The 23656-nt window shown below is 40.4% G+C and overlaps 1 protein-coding gene across 1 annotated transcript in view; it reads right to left on the bottom strand.

Annotated features, from left to right (window-relative positions):
* Positions 1-13589: 13589 nt before the first annotated feature.
* Positions 13590-23656, bottom strand: part of IKBKB (inhibitor of nuclear factor kappa B kinase subunit beta) — a 61169-nt gene continuing 51102 nt past the window's right edge. The window contains exon 22 of the mRNA XM_060291720.2: positions 13590-13984. Coding sequence (XP_060147703.1) covers positions 13934-13984 — 51 coding nt within the window. The 3' untranslated portion in view covers positions 13590-13933. The remainder of the gene's footprint in view (positions 13985-23656) is intronic.

Genomic DNA, 23656 nt, shown 5'->3' with positions numbered 1-23656 from the left:
TACTACCACAGCCTCCTAGTGGCCTCCCCACTTCTGCTCTTATCCCCTAAAGCAGCGGTCCCCAACCTTTTTGGCACCAGGGACCGGTTTCGTGGAAGACAATTTTTCCATGGACCGGGGTCGGGGGGTGATGGTTGTGGGATGATTCAAGCGCTTTACATTTATTGTGCACTTTATTTCTATTATTATTACATTGTAGTATATAATGAAATAATTATACAACTCACCAGAATGTAGAATCAGTGGGAGCCCTGAGCTTGTTTTCACTTGCCACTCACTGATAGGGTTTTGATATGAGTCTGCAAGCAATTGATTTATGATGGTCTCTGTGCAGTCAAACCTCTCTGCTAATGATAATCTGTACTTAGAGCCGCTCCCCAGCGCTAGCATCACTGCCTCAGCTCCACCTCAGATCATCAGGCATTAGATTCTCATAAGGAACGTGCAGCCTAGCCTTCACATGCACAATTCACAGTACGGTTTGTGCTCCAATGAGAATCTAATGCCGCCGCTGATCTGACAGGAGGCGGAGCTCAGGCGGTAACGCGAGCGATGGGGAGCGGCTGTAAATACAGATGGAGCTTCGCTCATTCTCCCGCCGCTCACCTCCTGCTGTGCTGTGCAGCCTGGTTCCTAACAGGTACCAGCCCGTGGCCTGGGGGTTGGGGATGTCTACCCTAAAGGCCACGCTCCAAATAGGACAAGAGTGATTTTTTTAAAACATGTATCAGCATATGTCATTCATTTGCTTAAATACCTTCTCACTGCACTTAGAATAAAATCCAAGCTCCTTTCCATGGCCTTCAAGGCCTCATGTGTCCGCCTGCTACCAACTCCCCTGCTTCACTTCTTGCCACTTTCCCCTTTGTCTAGGACACAGGTGTGCACACAGGTACCTGCTTTAGGGCTCATGTCCCATTGTTCCGGCCACTGCCTGACTGCTTTCTGCTCATCATTTGAGTGACAGTCCTGAACAACCTTCAGGCACGCTCTGTTCCATTACCGCCTTTTATTTTCTTCTTAGTATGAACACTATTTGAAACATGTTAGTTGCCTACTACCTGCTCCCTGCCCGACCCTCCCTCCCACCAACATGGATTGTAAGCTCCATGGGAGAAGGGGCTTCATCGTTGTTCGCCACATAGAGGTGCTCAATAAAACTTGGATGAATATCCTAAATTATAATCTTGCTGAAGTGAAGTGTCAAATATTTCAAATTACACAGGATACTGACCGATTATGATGTGGGATGGCTGATCATCTCAGGTTGGCAGGGACTGAGAGGTTTACTAAGATACAAGTGGTTTATTAAAGAAGAGGTTTACTAAGATACAACTTTCAAGGCTAAAACCAGGAAAATTCTGGGCAAACCGAGACAAGTGGGTCATCCTAAGTTTTGTCACCATTTTAACAAATCGTGACACTAACAAAACCTAATTTGGAATATAACAGCCCCTGTCTCTCGTTTTAGGATTCCCAAAGCCTGAACCCTTTAAAGAGAGCGTGCTCTGTACTTCTGAGATAAATGTGATTGAGGGAGTATCTCTGGGGTAAAAATTGCTCATTCAATCAAAAAACACTTATTGAATACCTACTAAGAGGCAGGCACTGCTCTGGAGTCTGGGTATACAGCAATGAACAGACCGAGTTCCATCTTGCAGAGGTTTTTTTTAAATTGAAGTATAGTTGATTTACAATATTGTGTTAGTTTCAGGTGTACAGCAAAGTGATTTGGTTTTATATATATATATATATATATACACATATATATTTTTGACCAAATATATATATATATTCTTTTAAAATATATATATAACCAAATATATATACATTCTGTTAAAATATATATACATTTAAGATATATATACATTCTTTTTGAAATCTTTTCCATTATAGGTTATTACAAGATATTGAATATAGTTCCCTGTGCTATACAGTAAATCCTTGTTGCTTATCTATTTTGTATATGGTAGTGTGTATCTGTTAATCCCATGCTTTGTGGATCTTTTTAGTGGGGGTGTGGAGGGACAAATAAATATATCAGATGGTGATAAGTGGCATAAAAACAAAGAAGCCCGGACTTCCCTGGTGGTGCAGTGGTTAAGAATCCTCCTGCCAATGCAGGGCATATGGGTTTGAGCCCTGGTCTGGGAAGACCCCACATGCTACGGAGCAACTAAGCCCATGCGCCACAACTACTGAGCCTGTGCTCTAGAGCCCATGAGCCACAACTACTGAGCCCACGAGCCACAACTACTGAAGCCCACGCGCCTAGAGTCCGTGCTCTGCAACAAGAGAAGCCACCGCAATGAGAAGCCCGCGCACGGCAATGAAAAGTAGCTCCCACTCGCCGCAACTAGAGAAAGCCTGCATGCAGCAATGAAGACCCAACACAGCCAAAAAAAAACTATATATATATATATATATATATATATATATATAAAGCTTAAAAAAAAATAACCCAAAGAAGTCAAGACAACAGAGTTACAGGGCAGTGCCTGGGAGTTGGGGAAGGGGATGGGTACCAGGATAGAGAGGATGACCAGGAGAGGCCTCTCTGATGAGGCCATGGATGAACAGAGATGTAGGTGAAGAGGAAGGGACACAGGAGGATATCTGGGGAGAAAGTGATCCAGGCACTTAACAAATGGTGATACTGATGAGACCAAATTTGGAACGAAATCTTTTTCTTTTATTCGAGGACCAGCAAGGAGGATAGTGTGGGTGGTGCAGAGTGAGCGAGGATGAGGGGAACAGATGACGAGGTCAGAGGTGTGTTCAGAGGAGGATGCAGCCAACCCAAGGCCAGGGAGGTGGCCAGAGCACAGCATCAGAGGGAGGGTAGGAGGTGAGGTCAGAGAACAGCAGGGCCAGATCCTACAGGGCCACTGTGAGAACTTCTGGCTTTACTAAGAGTAGGGTGGGAACCCTTTCAGGGTTGTGAGCAGAGGAGTGACTGGATCTGAGTTGGTTTTAAAAGACATAATCTGGCTGATGTAGGGGAGCGAGGACATAACAGGAGGATAACAGTTAGGAGGATAATGCAATAATGCATTAGGACATAACAGTTAGGAGGATAATGCAATAATACAGGCAAGAAGTGATGATGCCTTGGGCCAGGTGAGGCTGAAGGAGATGGTAAGAAGTACTCATATTCCAGCTCTAGGCTGAAGGTTGAGCCAACAGGATTCACTGACGGATGGGTGGTGGGATGTGAGCTAGAGAGAGAGAGGTCAGGGATGACTCCATGGTTCCGTGACTGAGCTACTGGAAGAGAAGAGCTGCCATGTAAGGAGATGGGAGACCATGGAGCGCACAATGGAAGGGAGAAATCGGGAGCTGGCTTTGGAATGTGAGATGCCTGTTCCACATCCACTCAGCAATGCTGAAGGGTCAGTTGGGTACATTATTCTGGAGTTCAGGGTTGAGGTGAATGAATCAGCATAGTGTGGGATTTAAAGCCATGAAGCAGGATTAAATCACCTTGGGAGTAAAGATAGATTACATAAGAGAACTCCTGGTGGGATGTGGGGAGGGCAACTAGTTTAGAGGTCAGGGAGAGGTCATGGAATCAACCAAGAAAACAGGAAGAGCCACCAATAAGCATGAAAAGGATTAGATTAGGTGATGCATGTGAAAAACCTTCCATAAAGAAGAAACAATTGGTGTATACAGAGGAATGTGAAGTCAGGAACCAAGATGAATGCAAATGAACTTATTTACAAAACAGAAAGAGACTCACAGACATAGAAAACAAACTTATGGTTATTGAAGGGGAAATGGGCGGGGGGGGGGGCGGGGGGAGATAAATTAGAAGTGTGGGATTAACAGATTCACACTACTATATATAAAATAGATAAACAAGGACCTACTGTGTAGCACAGGGAACTATACTCAATATCTTGTAATAACCCACAATGGAAAAGAATCTGAAAAAGAATATATACATAACTGAGTCACTTTGCTGTACACCTGAAATACTATACTTCAATTAAAAAATTCTAATTATAAGATTGAAAAAAAAAAGAAACCAAGATGGGATCATGTATGCCAGAATGTGGAGACTAGACTTTAATCTTTAGGTGCTGTAGGGTCACTGGAAGATTTCACATAGCCAAGTGACATTTTTCAATTTTCCTTTAGTAAAATCACTCTAGCAGCACTACAAAGAATGAATGTTTGTTTTGTGGGAGGTGTTAGAAAGTGGGCTGAAAGCAGGGAGACTATTTTAAAAATTAAGGCAAGACGGGCTTCCCTGGTGGCGCAGTGGTTGAGAGTCCGCCTGCCGATGCAGGGGACACGGGTTCGTGCCCCGGTCCGGGAGGATCTCACATGCCGCGGAGCGGCTGGGCCCGTGAGCCATGGCCGCTGAGCCTGCGCGTCCGGAGCCTGTGCTCCGCAACGGGAGAGACCACAGCAGTGAGAGGCCCGCGTACCGCAAAAAAAAAAAAAAAAAAAATTAAAATGTAGAAAATAGGGAGGGAGTGAAGAAGATGCAGGGGTCCAGCACAATCACTAACCTCCAGTTCATAGGACTTAGTGGAAGGCAATGCTAATACTTGAAATCAAAAATATACAAGTAACAGGTTTGGGGGAGGGGAGATAATAAAGTCAGTGTTTCTGAGGTAATGGGATATGTTTACCACAGGTAGATATACAAATTTGAAATTTAGGGATAAAAATGTAGATTTATGAGCCAGCCACATAAAGATGACAGTCCATGTACATCAACCATGAGAAAAAGAAAAGAATTTCCCTTCAATTTCATAAAATATACATTCTACTTTGAGTGCCCATGGAAAAAGTATAGGCCCATTTCAGATATTAAAATAATGTAAAAATATCAAATAAAATATTAGCTGATTTTCAGAACAAAAAATTATATGGCAGTGAAACTACTCTGTACAATACTATAATGGTGGATACACGTTATTATACATTTGTCCAAACTTACAGAATGTACAACACCTAGGGGGAAGCCTGATGTAACCTATGGCCTCTGGATGATAATGATGTGCAGTGTAGGATCATCAGTTGTAACAAGTGTACCGTCTGGTGGGGATGTTGGTGGTGGGGGAGGTGACACATGTGTGGGGGCAGGGGGTCTCTAGGACATCTCTGCACCTTCTGCCCAACTTTTCTGTGAGCCCAAAACTGCTTTAAAAAGTAAAGTCTATTTTTAAAAATCTTGAGCAAGTAGAGTTTATCCTAGCAATACCAGAACAGCTTAACACCGGAAAAATCTAACAGTGCAATTTCTCACTATAATGGGATAAAGGAAAAAATACATCACATGATAATCTCAATATATAAATAAAAAGCATTTGATAAAGTTCAAACCAATTTATGGTTTTAAAAGGACTCAGAAAACTGAACAGTAGAAAATATTCTTCACTTGACAAAGACTCTCTGATAAAAGCCTAGGGTAAACGCTCTTTTTGACAGGGAAACTTTAGTCTCAGAAGAGGGCAGAGATGTCCACTATCATCACAACTGTACAAACAGTACTGGAGATCCTAGCCAATGCAGTAAGACAGGAGAAAGAAATAAAAGGCATCAGGATTAGAAGGGAAAAGACAAAGCCATAATTATTTGCAACTAAAAATAACTTTTATACAGATAACACAATAGAGTCAAGATAAACTATTATAACTCATAAAAGTCCAGTAAGGTTCTCAGATACACAATTGACTTATAAACATTAATTAATACTTTCCCATGAGTAACAGCCAGTAAAAAAAAAAAAAAATTGTAGAAGTAAAATATATTGGAAAAAATGACATAAGTTAGGGGCTTCCCTGGTGGTGCAGCAGTTGAGAATCTGTCTGCCAACGCAGGGGACACGGGTTCAAGCCCTGGTCTGAGAAGATCCCACATGCCGCAGAGCAACTAGGCCTGTGAGCCACAACTACTGAGCCTGCGCATCTGGAGCTTGTGCTCCGCAACAAGAGAGGCCGTGACAGTGAGAGGCCCGCGCGCCGTGATGAAGGGTGGCCCCCGCTCACTGCAACTAGAGAAAGCCCACACACAGAAATGAAGACCCAACACAGCCAAAATTAAATAAATAATTTTTAAAAAAATGACCTAAGTTACAATAGAACAAAACAACAAACTGTCTAGAAATTTTTTTAATGCACAACATCTACATGGGGAAAATATTTAAGTTATTTAAAAGCTTTACAGAAGACCTGAATAAATGGACAGATACAATACAGGGATGAATCTCACAGCCATATGTTGAGGGAAAGAAGTCAGACACCAAAGAGTATATACTATGTGACTACATTTATATGAAGTGCAAATAGGCAAAACTAATCTACAGTGAGAGAAGTCAGAATACTGGTTCCCTCATAAGGATCAGAGCAGAAATAAATGAAATAGAAATGAAGAAAACAATAGCAAAGATCAATAAAACTAAAAGCTGGTTTTTTGAGAAGATAAACAAAACTGATAAACCTTTAGCCAGACTCATCAAGAAAAAAAAGGAGAGGACGCAAATCAATAAAATTAGAAACGAAAAGGAGAAATCACAACTGACACCACAGAAATACAAAAGATTATAAGAGACTACTACAAACAAAAATATGCCAATAAAATGGACAACCACACAGAAATGGACAAATTATTGGAAAGGTACAATTTTCCAACAGTGAACCAGGAAGAATTAGAAAATATAAACAGACCTATCACAAGTAATGAAATTGAAACTGTAATTAAAAATCTTCTAACAAACAAAAGTCCAGGACCAGATGGCTTCACAGGTGAATTCTATCAAACATTTACAGAAGGGCTAACACCCATCCTTCTCAAACTCTTCCAAAAAACTGCAGAGAGAGGAACACTCCCAAATTTGTTCTACAAGGCCACCATCACCCTGATACCAAAACTAGACAAAGATATCACAAAAAAAGAAAATTACAGACCAATATCACTGATGAATATACAGGCAAAAATCCTCAACAAAATACTAGCAAACAGAATCCAACAACACATTAAAAGGATCATGCACCATGATCAAGTGGGATTTATCCCAGGAATGCAAGGATTCTTCAATATATGCAAATCAATCAATGTGATACACCATATTAACAAATTAAGGAATAAAATCTATATGATCATCTTGATAGAGGCAGAAAAAGCTTTTGACAAAATTCAACACTGATTTATGATAAAACCTCTCCAGAAAATGGGCATAGAGGGAAACTGCCTCAACATAATAAAGGCCATATATGACAAAATCCACAGCAAACATCATGCTCAATGATGAAAAACTGAAAGCATTTCCACTAAGATCAGGAACAAGACGAGGAGGTCCACTCTTGCCACTCTTACTCAACATAGTTTTGGAAGTCCTAGCCATGGCAATCAGAGAAGAAAAAGAAATAAAAGGAATACAAATTGGAAAAGAAGAAGTAAAACTGTCACTGTTTGCCAATGACATGATACTATACATAGAAAATCCTAAAGATGCCCCCAGAAAACTACTAGAACTAATCAATGAATTTGGTAAAGTTGCAGGATACAAAATTAATGCACAGAAATCTCTTGCATTCCTATACATTAATAAGGAAAAATCAGAAAGAGAAATTAAGGAAACAATCTCATTTACCATCGTAACAAAAAGAATAAAATACCTAGGAATAAACCTACCTAAGGAGGCAAAAGACCTATACTCAGAAAACTATAAAACACTGATGAAAGGGCTTCCCTGGTGGTGCAGTGGTTGAGAGTCCGCCTGCCGATGCAGGGGACACGGGTTCGTGACCCGGTCCGGGAAGATCCCACATGCCGCGGAGTGGCTGGGTCTGTGAGCTATGGCCGCTGAGCCTGCGCGTCCAGAGCCTGTGCTCCGCAACGGGAGAGGCCACAACAGTGAGAGGCCCGCGTACCGCAAAAAAAAAAAAAAAAAAAAAAAAAAAACACTGATGAGAGAAATCAAAGATGACATAAACAGATGGAGAAATACACCATGTTCTTGGACAGGAAGAATCAATATTGTGAAAATGACTATACTACCCAAAGCAATCTACAGATTCAATGCAATCCTTATCAAATAGCCAATGGCATTCTTCACAGAATTAGAACAAAAAATTTTACAATTTGTATAGAAACAGAAAAGACCCCAAATAGCCAAAGCAATCTTGAGAAAGAAAAACGGAGCTGGAGGAATAAGGATCCCTGACTTCAAACTATACTACAAAGCTACAGTAATCAAGACAGTATGGTATTGGCACAAAACCAGAAATATAGATCAATGGTACAGGATAGAAAGTCCAGAGATAAACCCACGCACCTATGTTCATCTAATTTATGACAAAGGAGGCAAGAACATAAAATGGAGAAAAGACAGCCTCTTCAATAAGTTGTGCTGGGAAAACTGGACAGCTACATGTAAAAGAATGAAATTAGAACACTTCCTAACACCACACACAAAAATAAACTCAAAATGGATTAAAGACCTAAATGTAAGGCCAGACACTATAAAACTCTTAGAGGAGGGCTTCCCTGGTGGCGCAGTGGTTGAGAGTCCACCTGCTGATGCAGGGGACATGGGTTCGTGCCCCTGTCCAGGAAGATCCCACATGCCACAGAATGGCTGGGCCCGTGAGCCATGGCCACTGAGCCTGCACGTCCGGAGCCTGTGCTCCGCAATGTGAGAGGCCATAGCAGTGAGAGGCCCGCGCACTGAAAAAAAAAAAAGAAAAGAAAAAAAAACTCTTAGAGGAAAACATAGGAAAAACACTCTTTGACATAAACCACAGCAAGATCTTTTTTGACCCACCTCCTAGAGTAATGAAAATAAAAACAAAAATAAACAAATGGAACCTACTTAAACTTCAAAGCTTTTGCACAGCAAAGGAAACCATAAACAAGACGAAAAGACAACCCACAGAATGGGAGAAAATATTTGCAAACGAAGCAACAGACAAAGGATTAATCTCCAAAGTATATAAACAACTCATGTAGCTCAATTTCAAAAAAAAAAACCAAACAACCCAATTAATAAATGTGTGGAAGACCTAAGTAGACACTTCACCAAAGAAGACATACAGACGGCCAAGAGGCGCATAATAAGCTGCTCAACATCACTAATTATTAAAGAAATGTGAATCAAAAGTACAATGCGTTATCATCTGACACCAGTCAGAATGGCCATCATCAAAAAATCTACAAACAATAAACGCTGGAGAGGGTGTGGAGAAAAGGGAACCCTCATGCATTGTTGGTGGGAATGTAAATTGATACAGCCACTGTGGAGAACAGTATGGAGGTTCCTTATAAAACTAAATAGAACTACCATATGACACAGCAATCCCACTACTGGGCATATACCCTGAGAAAACCATAATTTAAAAGGACACATGTACCTCAATGCTCATTGCAGCACTATTTACAATAGCCAGGACATGAAAACAACCTAAATGCCCAATGACAGATGAATGGATAAAGATGATACATATATACAATGGAATATTACTCAGCCATAAAAAGGAACGAAATTGGGTCATTTGTAGTGAGGTGGATGGATCTAGAGTCTGTCATACAGAGTGAAGTAAGTCATAAAGAGGAAAACAGTTATTGTATATTAAGGCATATATATGGAATCTAGAAAAATGGTACAGATGAACCTATTTGCAGGGCAGGAATAGAGACGTAGATAGAGTGAAGGGACATGTGGACACAGGGTGGGGAGGGGAGGGTGGGACGAATTGGGAGATTAGGATTGACATATATGCACTACCATGCATAAAATAGATAGCTAGTGGGAACCTGCTATAAAGCACAGGAAGCTCAGCTCAGTGCTCTGTGACGACCTAGAGGGGTGGGATGGGGTGGGGGTGGGAGAGAGGTCCAAGAGGAGGGGATATAGGTATACTTATAGCTGATTCACTTAATTGTACAGGAGAAACTAACACAACATGGTAAAGCAATTATACTCCAATAAAAAATAATAGGGCTTCCCTGGTGGCGCAGTGGTTGAGAGTCCGCCTGCCGATGCAGGGGACGCGGGTTCATGCCCCGGTCCGGGAAGATCTCACAGGCCGCGGAGCGGCTGGGCCCGTGAGCCATGGCCGCTGAGTCTGCGCGTCCGAAGGCTGTGCTCCGCAACGGGAGAGGCCACAGCGGTGAGAGGCCCGCGTACCGCAAAAACAACAACAACAACAAAATAATAATAATAATTAAAAGAAAAAAAGAAGAAGCACCAGAGTCAAGCTCAAGGAAAAGCTCTCCAGAGAAGTGCCCCTTGAGCTGAGCTTTGAGGAAGGAGTTGAAAGGGGGGCAGTTGGGCAAGGTGGCGGTAGAGGAGGAGGACGGAGGAGGAAGGAAGGATAGGCCTCCAAAGGACATGTCTGAAGGCCCAAGGCTAGAAATAGCTTCCTTTAGAGAAGTTCAAGTAATTCCTTTTTTTTTTTTTTAATTCATAGCCAATTATTTTAAGCACTGATTTTTGGTTTTTTGGCTGTGTTGGGTCTTTGTTGCTGCGTGTGGGCTTTCTCTAGGTGCGGCGAGCGGGGGCTACTCTTAATTGCGGTGCGTGGGCTTCTCATTGCAGTGGCTTCTCTTGTTGCGGAGCACGGGCTCTAGAGCGCAGGCTCAGTAGTTGTGGTGCACGGGCTCAGTTGCTCCGCGGCATGTGGAATCTGCTTGGACCAGGGCTCAAACCCGTGTCCCTGCATTGGCAGGCAGATTCTTAACCACCGCACCACCAGGGAAGTCGCAAGTAATTCTTTAAAGCAGATACAAAGGGTAAAGTTGAAAAATAAATAGTGGGAAATACAGCTTAAGAATCAGGAAGAAGTTATATCTTGAAGGGCCTTGTGTGCTGAATTTGAACTTTGTCCTGAAAGCTACGGGAAGCTCTTGAAAGATTTTAAGTAGGAAATAGATGATACAATTTGCTTTTCAGAAAGATCATTTTATCAGTAATGTTGAGGACACATAGGAGGGTTGAGTAGATTGTAGGGAAACCAGTTAGAAGACTACTGCAGTAGTGCCTGATAGAGGTGATGAGAGTCTGAATTTAGGCAGTGAGAGTGGCTGTGGAAATGAAATTGAGGGAGGACAGGGAGAGAGGGAGGGATTGACACAAGAGGTAATAAAAAGAGACTTGGGAGAACCTGAAGACTAACTGAGTGTGAGGGATGAGTGAGAATGAGAATAGAGAAAGATTCCCAGGCTTCTAGGTTAGGTATCTGGCGATTTGACGATGCCACTTACTGAGACAGAAGCCAGAATTGGAACAGAAAGACGATGTGTTTGGTTTGAGGCATATTTAATTTGGTGTGTCTATGAGACATCCAAGTGGAGATGTCAGATAAATGGATAGCTGGGTCTGGAGTTCAGCAGTGATCAGGGCTGAAGATAAAGACTTAGAAGTCACCAGAATAAAAATGGTGGCTGAAACCCTGGGTTAAGGAGAGTGCTTAGTTAAAAAACAAATTAGGGAACACCGATTTAGCAGGTCATCAGAAGAAGAGGAAGCCTTGAAAGATATTAAGAAGAAATGTCCAGAAAGGCAGAAGGAAAACATAATGATAAGAACCATTTTGGGGGATACCTATTGCCTTCTAGTGAATGGCCTGGGACCTTTATATACATCATTTCACTGAATTCTTATGGCAACCCTAGAAGGTACATGTTTTCAAACAGAAAAACTTAAGTTCTGAAAAGTTAAGTAATTTGACAAGTGTATGTTTGGCCTCTGGAGTCAGATGAGACCTAGATTGAAAACCGACCTCCCAGTAGCTATGAGATGTGTGCAAATTTGTAATCTCTCTGAGTCTCGATTTCCTCGTCCACATAGGATACAAATAGAACCTACCTCTGGGATTGTTGTGAGGATTAGATGAGATAGCATATGTAAATTGCCTGGCACTGAGTGGGTACTCGATACCTGATAGCTTTATCCTTATTAATAACTATAACCACATATAACTATGTTAACAAGTTACTGTCTCTTCTTTAGCTTCAAATTCTCACCTAAGGTCCTTAGTGTACAACTGAGAGCTGAGCCAGGCGAAACTATTATAAGGCTTTGCTAAAGACTTAGGCATAGCTAGATGGGAATGAACACAGAGAGCAACGTAATGCTTGAAAATCTGAAAGTGTATCACTTCATCTTAGGATCCCCTGCAGGGCAGTACTGCCTTCCTGACTAGTCCTTGGGAGAAGCCATTTTTCCATACCACCAGGGAGCATCATCAAATAGTCAGTACACCTAAAAGCCCAGCAAGAGTGTGGTCCCACAGGAAGTCAGGAGTTCTCACCCAAGTCTAAGACCCACCTTCCAAGATCTTGACATCTGTCTGAGGAACTGCCCTTTCCAGATGATTGATGCAGGGATGCTCACTTTCTCCAGAGAAAATCATGTCTACCTCTACGAGGATGGTCTTACACTATGGCCTCAACAGTAGAGCCTTATTAGAACACAACAGAATAAGCCCAATGAGGGTTATACCCTTTTCGTAATTCCTAGAAAAGATGAGATTCCTTATACAAACTCTTCTTAATCTTTCAAAACCCTGCTACGTAAAGTCACTCTGAAAAGTGAGTTTGGATAAAGCCAGAAACTGACTATAGTCCAAGTACAAGAACAAGACATATAGCAAAATGGACCTACCAGATTGAAAGTAAGAAAAATATTTTGTCAGTATAATCGAGAAAGAGACATAAATGTATGTCTTAAAAATTAAAAGATGTAAGTAGATACAGAAATGAATAAATTATTGGTTAGTGTTCAAAAATTTGTAGAAATAAAATATATTGGAAAAAATGGCCTAAGTTACAATAGATCAAAACAACGAAGTGTCTAGAAAATTTTTTAATGCACAACATCTACATGGGGAAAATATTTAAGTTATTTAAAGCTTTACGGAAGACACGAATAAATGGACAGATACAATACGTGGATGAATCTCACAGCCATATGTTGAGGGAAAGAAGTCAGACACCAAAGAGTATATACTATGTGACCACATTTATGTGAAGTGCAAATAGGCAAAACTAATCTACAGTGAGAGAGGTCAGAACGCTGGTTCTTTTTGGTGGGGGGGGGGGTAATTGCATGGGAGGGAAGGTCCAGAGGGTGTAAGTTGCAGGAGTGGGTGGCTCAGACCCCTTCAACACTAACTGATGCTGCTTCCTCTTCCTCTTTCTCAATCCATGCCTATGGCCTCTTGGGGGTGCTCTTTATGGCCAGTGGACTAAAGAAGAAAACACTGAAGGCTGGTTTGTGGATGGCTCTGCATGACATGCTGAGACCACCTGGAAGTAAATAGCTGCAGCACTACAGCCCCACTCGGGTAGCTCGGAAGCACAGAAGTGAAGGCCAAGCCTCTCAGTGAGCATTACAATTCTTGTCCACTTTGTCTGGAATAAGAAATGGCCAGAAGTATGGATCTACTCTGATTCCTGGGCTGTCACTCATGGGTGGCTGGATGATAAGGGACATGGAAGGAGTGGGCAAGGGAGGTTGGAGGAGAGGCACATCCCAGGATGGGCAGAGACTGAAGATACTTGTGTCTCCTGTCAATGCCCACAGAGGAGAGCCACTGCAGGGAGCCTGTTAATAACAAGGCGGGCAAAATTACATGGTAAGTGGATGCTGGTCAGTTTCTCTGCTCGGCCACCACACTGTTTGTTCAATAGTATGACCTTCCTCTGACCAAGGCAGAGATGGATAATGCTGCTGTTAACCAGCCAGCAGAGACACCCATGAGCCCCCAGCGTGGCACTGTTCCCAGGGAGACAAGCCAGCCAAATGACGGCAGCTTGATTATAGTGGAAGAGGCAGAGATTCGTCCTGGGCATCATTCCACTGGAACAGCTCCGCATTCGGGATATGGAGTTGCTCTCCCCATCTGCCTCTGTCAGCACCGTCTGCAGACCCATAGAACCACACTCCCTCCAGCACTGCTTCTGATGAAGGAGCTCATTTCACAGCAGAGGAAGTGCAGCCGCATACTCTATCGTCCGGAAGTGGCTGGGAAAACAGAAATGGGAGTGGCTTAATGAAGACACAGTTACAGTACCAGCTGGGACACAACATCCTGAAAGGGCGGGATTCTGCCTTATTATGATGCAGTCTACGCATCGAATCAAAGGGCATTATATGACGTTATCTCTGCCACAGTGAGAACGCATGGGTCTGGGATTGAAAGGGTGAGAGGAGAGACTTTGCTCACTGTATATACAAAAAAAAGCCTTGCAGAATTTTTGCTTCCCACACTGACAGTCTTGAGCTCTGCTGGTCTGGAGGTCTTAGTGCCCAAGGAGGGAACACTTCAACCAGCAGCGTTCCGTTTAATTGGAGCATGAGACTGCCACCTGCCCATTCTGGGCTCCAGATGCCACTGAGCCAACAGGCCAGGAGAGTGTTTACTCTACTGATTCGAATGATTGATCCTGATTTCCAGGAAGAAATTGAGTTGCTGCTGTACAATCGGGGCAGTGAGAACTGTGTCTGGAACCCAGGGGATTCTCTGGAGCGTCTCTTGGCACTTTTATGTGCAATAGTTAAGATTAATGTAAAATTACAGCAAAAAAAAAAAAAAAAAGGCTGTATGATTTTGGATTTGGATTTTTTAGGAATGAAGATTTGGATCACAGCACCTGGCAAAGAATCCCGACCAGCTGAGGCTCTGGCTGAGGGCAGGGGAAACATGGAATGCATAGTGGGGAAAGCAAGCCATCTGATCAATTCCAGCCTCACGGAAGACAAAGGTGTCAGGTACAGAAACAAGGACGCAGGGGCTGTGTGCAGTTTCTCTTTGCTTGTTACGTGTGTGCTTACTTGTACATGCAATCCATTTCCTTCTCTCTCCTTCTTCCTAATATTATTTCATATACAGGTTGTTGGAGATAAAACTTTATAATTTAGTGCGACTTTATTTGGGGAGTCATTCATACAGCTGGTGATGGATACAGTGACTGTATCTCTTGATTTGGGGGAAGGGTGAGAACATTTTCATTTCTGTGCAGGATGCTCATATCTTGTTAGGTGGAAACGGAGTTGCTTTGTTGTTGGAAGGAAGTCTAAGTGTATGTGGGAGGACGGATACGGAAGCTGACGGTCAAAGGGCTGGGCTCTGCGCATCACCGGCTTATTGCCTGTTCATCCCAAATCCACCCTTCATGGTCCTGTTTTTGATGCTGGAACATCTCCGCCTTGCCGGCTGGCCCGGTTATCAGCTTTGTCAGTGGGAACACTGGAGGGACACAGAGGAGGAGGGGCTCTTCCTGCTGCTCGGATGTGCTCCTATTGGGGGCCCACGCCCGGAGGCAGTTTCTCAGTGAGTTGTGTGCAGTGACCCATGCAGGGATGCCACATCCTGTGAGAGCCAGCATCATCCCAACAAACTGGGAGACAGTTTGTGATGGGAAAAATCTGACTGCTGCCCTCACCCCACAGCCAGCTCTTCCTGGAGAGGGAGAGCCACTTCTGAGAGACCTCCTGGGCCCCATGAGAAGATCACATTTAATTTAAGCTGATTACAGCCCTAGTTTCCTCGTGGATAATTGTGAGGGCTACCAAAGGCTGTATCTCAACAACCTAAACCCACTGAATTGTAAGAAACACCATGATTTCATGTACCAGTAAGAAAAAAATACCCGCAACTGCCCTTTGGCGCCACGTCTTAGCAGTAATCGCCATGACAGAGGAACGAGTCACACCAGCCTCTTGTTGCTTTAAGGTTTTCAGCCACCCTGAGGGACCTGGCAGTTCCTCTTGCCTTCCACTGCATTGCTTGGCATGCGAGATAGACCTTTGTCCTTTGGCTTGTGTTTCAGTGACAGGCTCGCCTTTTTGTAGGTATATTCTGTTCTTATGACCCATTAGAATTTGGTAGAATTATGGTCATATCTCCACATGAAATATTTATTTGACCAATATCAGATATATGCTCACTGCTGTTTCTATGCGTTTCTGCGTACACAATACATTTGTGTCAAGTTGAATCAAAGGGTAATCTTTCTGGGACTTCCTGGCGGTCCAGTGGTTAGGACTCCGCGCTTCCACTGCAGGGGGCACGGGTTCGATCCACGGTTGAGGAACTAAGATCCTGCGTGTCATGTGGCGAGGCCAAAGGAAAAAAAAAAAAAGAAAAAGGGTAATCTTTCTGAAGAGATTTTTAAAGGCAATTAGATTCAACGTGGGTAGTACCAAGTGTACATGGCTCAACTGAATGACAGATATGACCAAGTTCACATACGCAAATGACAACTGTAAGTCAATAACCACAACTGTGACATGACATTGATTCAAAAACATGTCCCACGTTGAAAAAATTACACCCTTTTTATCGCTGATGAAACATGTATTTCAAGTAAAGTTAGTCCAGTGCCCGGCACATTGCAACCAATCTACACATGCTGGTCCTGCTCCAGATACATCTTTCAAAGACAGTGTTTTCCTTCTAGAATGCACTATCCAATAGAGTAGTCACCTGCCACACATGGCTATTCACATTGAAAATGCAATTAAATAACAAGTAAGATGAAAAATCTAGTTCCTCAGTTGCACTCACCACATTTCAAGTCTCAGCTGCCCCCTTACTGGACAGTGCAGATTGGATGGCTCTTGTTGCCACACGAAGTTCTATTGAGGAGCACTTTTCTAGAAACTTCTATTAATAAGACATATATGTATATATTTTTGGATAAAATTGAAACTTTATTCTTCATAACATATGCAGATATTAAATTAAATACTCAACATAGAAAGCTTCTAAAAGTAAATGTAGATTATGAAAATATCTTCAGCAACTTGGAATAGGCAAAAATGCATATCTTTGTTTTTAACAATTTTTAATCTGAGATTGGCGTCAAGATGACACGGGGTGAGGAGGGTAAAGAGGATGCTACCTATTATTTATTAATCAGAATGCGTATAGAAGAAAAGGATAAGATAAAACCAGCGTCGCTAACTAGAAAACAGATTGTCAATTTGTACCGAGCACTTCTTTTTTTTGAAGTATAGTTGACTTACAATATTATATTAGTTTCAAGTGTACAACATAGTGATTCACAATTTTTAAAGATTAAACTCCATTTAAAGTAATTACAAATCACAGCCATATCTTCCTGTGCTGTGCAATAGATCCTTGTAGCTTATTTTATACATAATAGTTTGTACCTTTTAATCCCCTACCCCCATCACATCCCTCCCCCGTCCCTCTCCCCTCCCCCCTCCCCCTAACCATTGGGTTGTTCTCTATATCTGTGAGTCTGTTTCTGTTTTGTTATGTACCTTCATTTGTTTTGTTTTTAGATTCCACATATAAGTGATAACACAGAGTGTTTGTCTTTCTCTGTCTGACTTATTTTACTAAGCATAATGCCCTCCCGGTCCAGCCCTGTTGCTGCAATAGACATACACTTCTTATATACACAGAATATATTACTAAGTGTCCATGTCACTCCCATTCTTTCCATTTCTACCATTACCGTCTCTGCCCACACCTTCCTCTTCTCCCCAAGCCCCAGCCCAACACCCATCCACAAAAATGGGCTTCTACCTCCAGGGATTTTTTGCTCTTTTTTTAAAAAACTATTAATTTTAAAATAACTATAGATTCACAAGAAGTTCCAAACAATTACAGATTTACAAGAAGTTGCAAATATTCTATAGAGAGGTCCCACACACCTTGCACCTAGTTTTTCTCAATGGTCACATCTTACAAAAACCAGGTAACTGACACTGATTCAATGTGTGCGTATAGCTCTGTATCATCACGTGCAGATTTGTGCAACCACCGGCAGAATCAAGATACAGAACCATTCTATTACCAGAAATACCTCCCTTGGGCTATGCCTTAAACACCCCCCCTCCACCCCTCCAACGTTACCAATTCCAGGAAATCACTAATTTCCCTTTATTCTCCATCTCATAACACAGTCATTTTGAGAACATTGTATAAATGGAACTACACAGTATGTGACCCTTTGAGACTGGTTTTTTTTTTTTCACTCAGCATAACGTCCTTGAGGTCTATCCAAATTGTCGCATGTGTCAATAGTTTGTGTCTTTTTATCACTGAGTAGTACTCCACGTTATGATGTATCACAGTCTGTTTAACTATTCACCTGTTGTGGGAAATGTTGCTTCCAGTTTTTGGCTCTTAAAAATAAAGGTGCAATGAACACCTTCCTGTGTGGACGTAAGATTTCATTTCTCTAGGATAAATGCCAGGAATGTGATTGTTGAGTCATATGGTATCTATTTAGTTCTTTTAAGAAACTGCCAAACGATTCCAGGGCACCACTTTATACACCATGAGCAACGTCTGAGTGATTCAGCTCCCCACAGGTTCACTAACACTTGATATTGTCACCATTTTAAAATTTACTTGCTTTGTAAGTGATAATGATATTGTATCACTAATTGTTTTAATTTGAATTTCTATTGAACATCTCTTTACATGATTGCCACCTGTGCATCCTTTTTTTTCGTGAAATATCTCTCCATGGCTTTTGTCCATTTTCTAATCAGATTGTCAGTTAAAAAAAAAAAAAAAAAAAAAAAAGTGACGTTTTGAGAATGCTTTATATATTCTAGATGAATCCTTTGTGAGATACATGGTTTGCAAATATTTTCTCCAAATCTATAGCTTGTCTTTTCATTCTCTTAAGTATCTTTCACAGGGCAAAAGTTTTCAATTTTGATGACGTCTACTTTATTGATTTTTAAAATTTTATGGGCCATGATTTTGATATGTCTGAAAACTTCACCAAGCTCTACACCCTGAAAATTTTCTGTATTTTTCCTAAAAGTTTTGTAGTTTTACATTTTACACTTAAATCTATGATCCATTTTGAGATATTTTTTATATAAAGTGTGAGACAGGTCAAATTTTTAATTTTTGCTAATGGATATCCAACCATTTGTTGAAAAGACTAATCTTCCTCCATTGAATTACTTTTGCACCTTTGTCAAAAATCTGTTGGTTGTACTTGTATGGGTCTATTTCCGGTTCCTCTTTTCTGTTCAATTGATCTGTGTGTCTACTTTTCTAACCACTAGAAACTACCTCTTGAAACTGGTAGAGTCATTAATCCAGTTCACACTTCTCTTTCAGAATTATTTTAGCTATTTAGCTCCTTTGTCTCTCCATATAAATATAAGAATAATCTTGCCTATATCTACCAAAAGTATTGCTTGGATTCTGATAAAAATTGTATTAAACCTATCAACTTGGGGAGAACTGGTACTTTAAAATGTTGAGTCATCCAATCCACAACATGGTATTTCTCTCCATTTATTTAGTTCTTTGGATTCTTTCATCAGCATTTTATAGTTTTCAGCATACAGGTCCTATACATGTTTTGTTAGGTTTACACCTAAGTATCTTTTTTTTTTTTTTTGCCTTCGGATCCATTTTTATTTTATGATTTTCAAATTTCTTATTATTCTCATTTTTTAATACAATTTTAAAGGTTACACTTCATTTACAGTTATTACAAAGTATTGGCTCTATTCCCTGTGTTGCACACACACCCTTGTAGCCTGTCTTACCCCCAATAGTTTGTACCTCCCACTCCCCCTCCCCTACAATGCCCCTCCCCACTGCCCCCCTCCCTGGTAACCACCAGTTTGTTCTCTACGTCTGTGAGTTTGCTTCATTTTTGTTATATTCACTAGTTTGTTGTATTTTTAGATTCCACATATAAGTGATATTATACAGTATTTGTCTTTCTCTGTCTGACTTCTTTTACTAAGCATAATGCCCTCCAAGTCCATCCATGTTGCTGCCAATGGCAACATTTCATTCTTTTTTATGGCTGAGTAGTATTCCATTGTATAGATGTACCACATCTTCTTTATCCACTCATCTGTTGATGGACACTTAGGTTGCTTCCATATCTTGGCTATTGTAAATAATGCTGCTACAAACAGTGGAGTGTATGTATCTTTTCAAATTAGTGTTTTTGTTTCCTTCAGATGAACACACAGGAGTGGAATTGCTGGATCATATGGTAATTCTATTTTTAGGTTTTTGATGAATCTCTATATTGTTTTCCACAGCAGTTGCACCAATTTACATTCCCACCGACAGTGTGCAAGTGTTCCCTTTTCTCCACATCCTTGCCAACATTTGTTATTTATGTTCTTTTTGATGATAGCCATCCTGACAGGTGTGAGGTAGTATCTCATTGTGGTTCTGATTTGCATTTCCCTGATGATTAGCAATGTCAAGCATCTTTTCATGTGCCTGTTGGCCAACTGCATTTCCTCTTTGGAAAAACTGTCTATTCAGTTCTTCTGCCCATTTTTTAATCAGGTTGTTGTTTTTTTTTACATTGAGTTGTATGAGCTGTTTATATATGTTGGATATTAATACAGCTAAGTATTAATTTGGTTTTGAGTAATTATAAATGCTAGTGTATTTTTAATTTGGGGTTTCATGTGCTCATCTAGTATAGAATTTTGAATGTTTATCTTTGTATTCTGTGACTTTGCTTAAGTCACTTTTTAGCTTTAGGAGAGCTTTTGTAGATGCTTTGGGATTTCTACATAAACCATCATGTCATCTGCAAATAGGGACAGTTTTATCTCTTCATTTCCCATCCCTATGCCTTTTATTTCCTTTTCTTGCCTTATTGTGCTAACACTCCTACTACTATGTTGAACAGCAGGGGTGAGAGAGGACATCTCTGCTTTATTTGAAATGTAAGGGGAAAGCACTCAGTCTTTCACCATTAAGTAAAGTGGTTGCTGCTGGGTTTTTGTAGATGACTATTTATTCAGTTGAGGAAGTTTCCTTCTATTTCCATTTTTCTAAGCCTTTTATCTTGAATGGGTGTTAAATGCTGTCCAGAGTTTTTCTGCATCAACTGATATGATCGTGTGATTTTTCTTCTTTAGCCTCTTAATATGTGATTACACTGATGGATTTCCAAATATTGAACCAGCTTTGTATCCATGGAAAAAAACCCCACACTTGGTCACGGGTTATAACACTGTTGAATTTTCATTAATATTCTGTTAAGGATTTTTGCATCTATATTCATGAGGATGTGTTAACTTTCATTTTCTGTACTGTTTTTGTCTAGTTTGGTACAATGTTAATAGTGCCTTCACAAAATGAATTGGGAAGTATTTCCTCCTATTCTGTTTTCTGCAAGAGATAGTGTAGCATGTGTTAATTCTTTCATTGTTTGGTAGAACTTTCCAATGTAACCATCTGGGCCTGGAGATCTCTTTTTCAGGGATTTTTAAATTACAAATTCAATTTCCTTCATGGCTATAAGGCTATTCAAATTATTTCATATTTGATGAGTTGTGGTAGCTTGTGCTTTTCAAGGAATTGGTTCACCTAATCTAAGCTGTCACATTTATTGCATAGAGTTGTTCACAGTATTCCTTTCCTATTCTTTTGATACCTGCAACGTTGATAATATCATCTTGTTTTATTCCTGATATTGATAATTTGTGTCTTCTCTCTTTGATCTTAACAGAGAAGCAGCTCATTGTTTTATTGATTTTGTTTTCCTTTTTGTCAATGCCTTTGACTTCTGGTCTTATCTTTCTTGTTTTGTTCCTTCTGCTTGCTTTTGATTATTTTGCTCTTCTTTTTTTTAAGTCCTTGAGGTCATTTGGTGTTATAAATTTCTCTTTCAATTGGTTTAGCCATATCCCACAAATTTTGATATGTTGTATTTTTATTTTCATTCAGTTCAATGTATTCTTAAAATTTCCTGTGAGACTTCCTCTTTGGTCCATGAGCTATATAGAAGCATTTTTTTTAGTTTGCGTATGTTTGGGATTTTCCTGCTATATTTCTGTTATTCATTCCTGGCGTGATTCCACTGTGGTCAGAGAACACACTCTGCATATAAATTTTTGTAAGTTTTTTGAGGTTTGTCTTATGAGCCAGGATTTGGTCTATCTTAGTATATGTTCCATGGGTGCTTGAAAGGAATATGTATTCTGTTGTTGTTGGGGGAAGGCTCTATAAATGTTGATGAGATTCTGTCGGGTGATGGTGCTGTTGAGTTCTTCTATATCCTTTATATATTGCTGATTTTATATAGTTGTTCTATGAATTGTTAACATCCCCAACTATACTTGTGGACTTGTCTTTTCCACCTTGCAGCTCTATCAGTTTTGCTTCATATATTTTGCATCTCTGTTGTTTGGTGCATATAGATTTAGGGTTGCTATGTCTTTCCATGGACTGCTGCAATTTATTACTATGATGTTCTTCCCTGTCACCGGTAATTTTCTTAGCTCCGAAGTATAATTTATCTGATATTAATATAGTCACTCCTGCATTTTTTGATTGTTTGCATGGCATATCTCTTCCATCCTTTTACTTTCAACTTGCTTTGATCATTATATTTGAAATGAGATTCTTGTAGACAGCATATATTGGGGTCTCTTTCAGATCTGCTCTCCAATATCTATCTTTTAATTGCTGCATTTCAGTCTATTTACATTAAATATAATTATTGATGTGTTAAGGCTCAAGTCTCCCATTTCATTTTAGGTTGCTTTGTTTTTTCTCTGTGCTTCTAGCTTCTCTTTTTCTTTTTCCTCCTCTTCTATAAGTTTCTTGAACATTTTTTAGGATTCCATTTCAATTTATTTATGGTGTTTTTGAGTGTACCTCTTTGTATACCTTTTTCAGGTTGCTCTAGGTATTCTATTATATATGCATATCTTTTCACAGTTTGATACCTGAGCCTAAAGTGTCAATTTATGAATTCCCTCTGAATTCAAGTGAAGTATAGGAACCTTGCCTCTTTGTATCTTTTACTCTATCCCATTTATAGTAAAATTGCCTTAAATACTTCCTGTACATACACTGAGAACCATATCAAACCATGTTATAATTTCTGCTTCAACCACCAACATAACTTAGAAAACTCCAGAAAAGAAAGTCTATTATATTTATCCATATTTTTAGTCTTTCTCTTATTCTTTCTAACTTACTTAAGTTCCAAGAATGCTTCTTTTATCCTTTTCACTCTGTTTAGAGAGCTTCCTTTAGCCATTCTTTTAGGGTGTGTCTACTGGCTACAAATTCTCTTCATTTTTTTTGATTTGAGAATGTTGTGACTTCCCCCTTCATTCAGAAGGCATTCCTGAATATACCTCTAGTAAATTTTAGCTGGACACAGGATTTTGGGTTGACAGTTCTTTTCTACCAGAACCTGAAAAATGTGCCACTTCTTCTGACTTCCATGGTTTCTGATGAGAAATCTGCTATCATTCAAATAGTTTCCCGCCTCCCATAACTAAGGTGTATCTCTTGTAGTTTTACACATTTTTTTCCCTTTATCTTTAGTTTTTAGGGGTTTGACTGTATGTGTCTTCATATACACTTCTTTCTTTGTGAGAGTTTATCCTGTTTGGGGTTTGCTCAGCTTGTTGAATATACAGGTTTATATTTTTTGCCAAATTTGAAGGATTTACAGGTATTGGTTCTTTGAATACTTTTCAGCTACACCTCTTTTCTGCTCTCCTTTTTGGGACTTAGATGACATAAATATTAGCTCTTTTGTTATAGCCCCACAGGGCTTTGAGGCTCTGCTGTTGTTTTTTCCCAATGTTTTCTTTCTATCGTTCTGTTTTCAAGTTCACTGATTTGTTCCCCTCCATTCTGCTGCTGAGCCTATCCATTGATATTTTTACTTCATTTATTTTACTTCA

Source organism: Globicephala melas, chromosome 21 (genome assembly GCF_963455315.2).
Source record: "Globicephala melas chromosome 21, mGloMel1.2, whole genome shotgun sequence".
NCBI lineage: Eukaryota > Metazoa > Chordata > Mammalia > Artiodactyla > Delphinidae > Globicephala > Globicephala melas.
The sequence above is the reverse complement of the archived record's forward strand: the minus strand, read 5'-3'. Positions and strand labels throughout refer to the sequence as shown.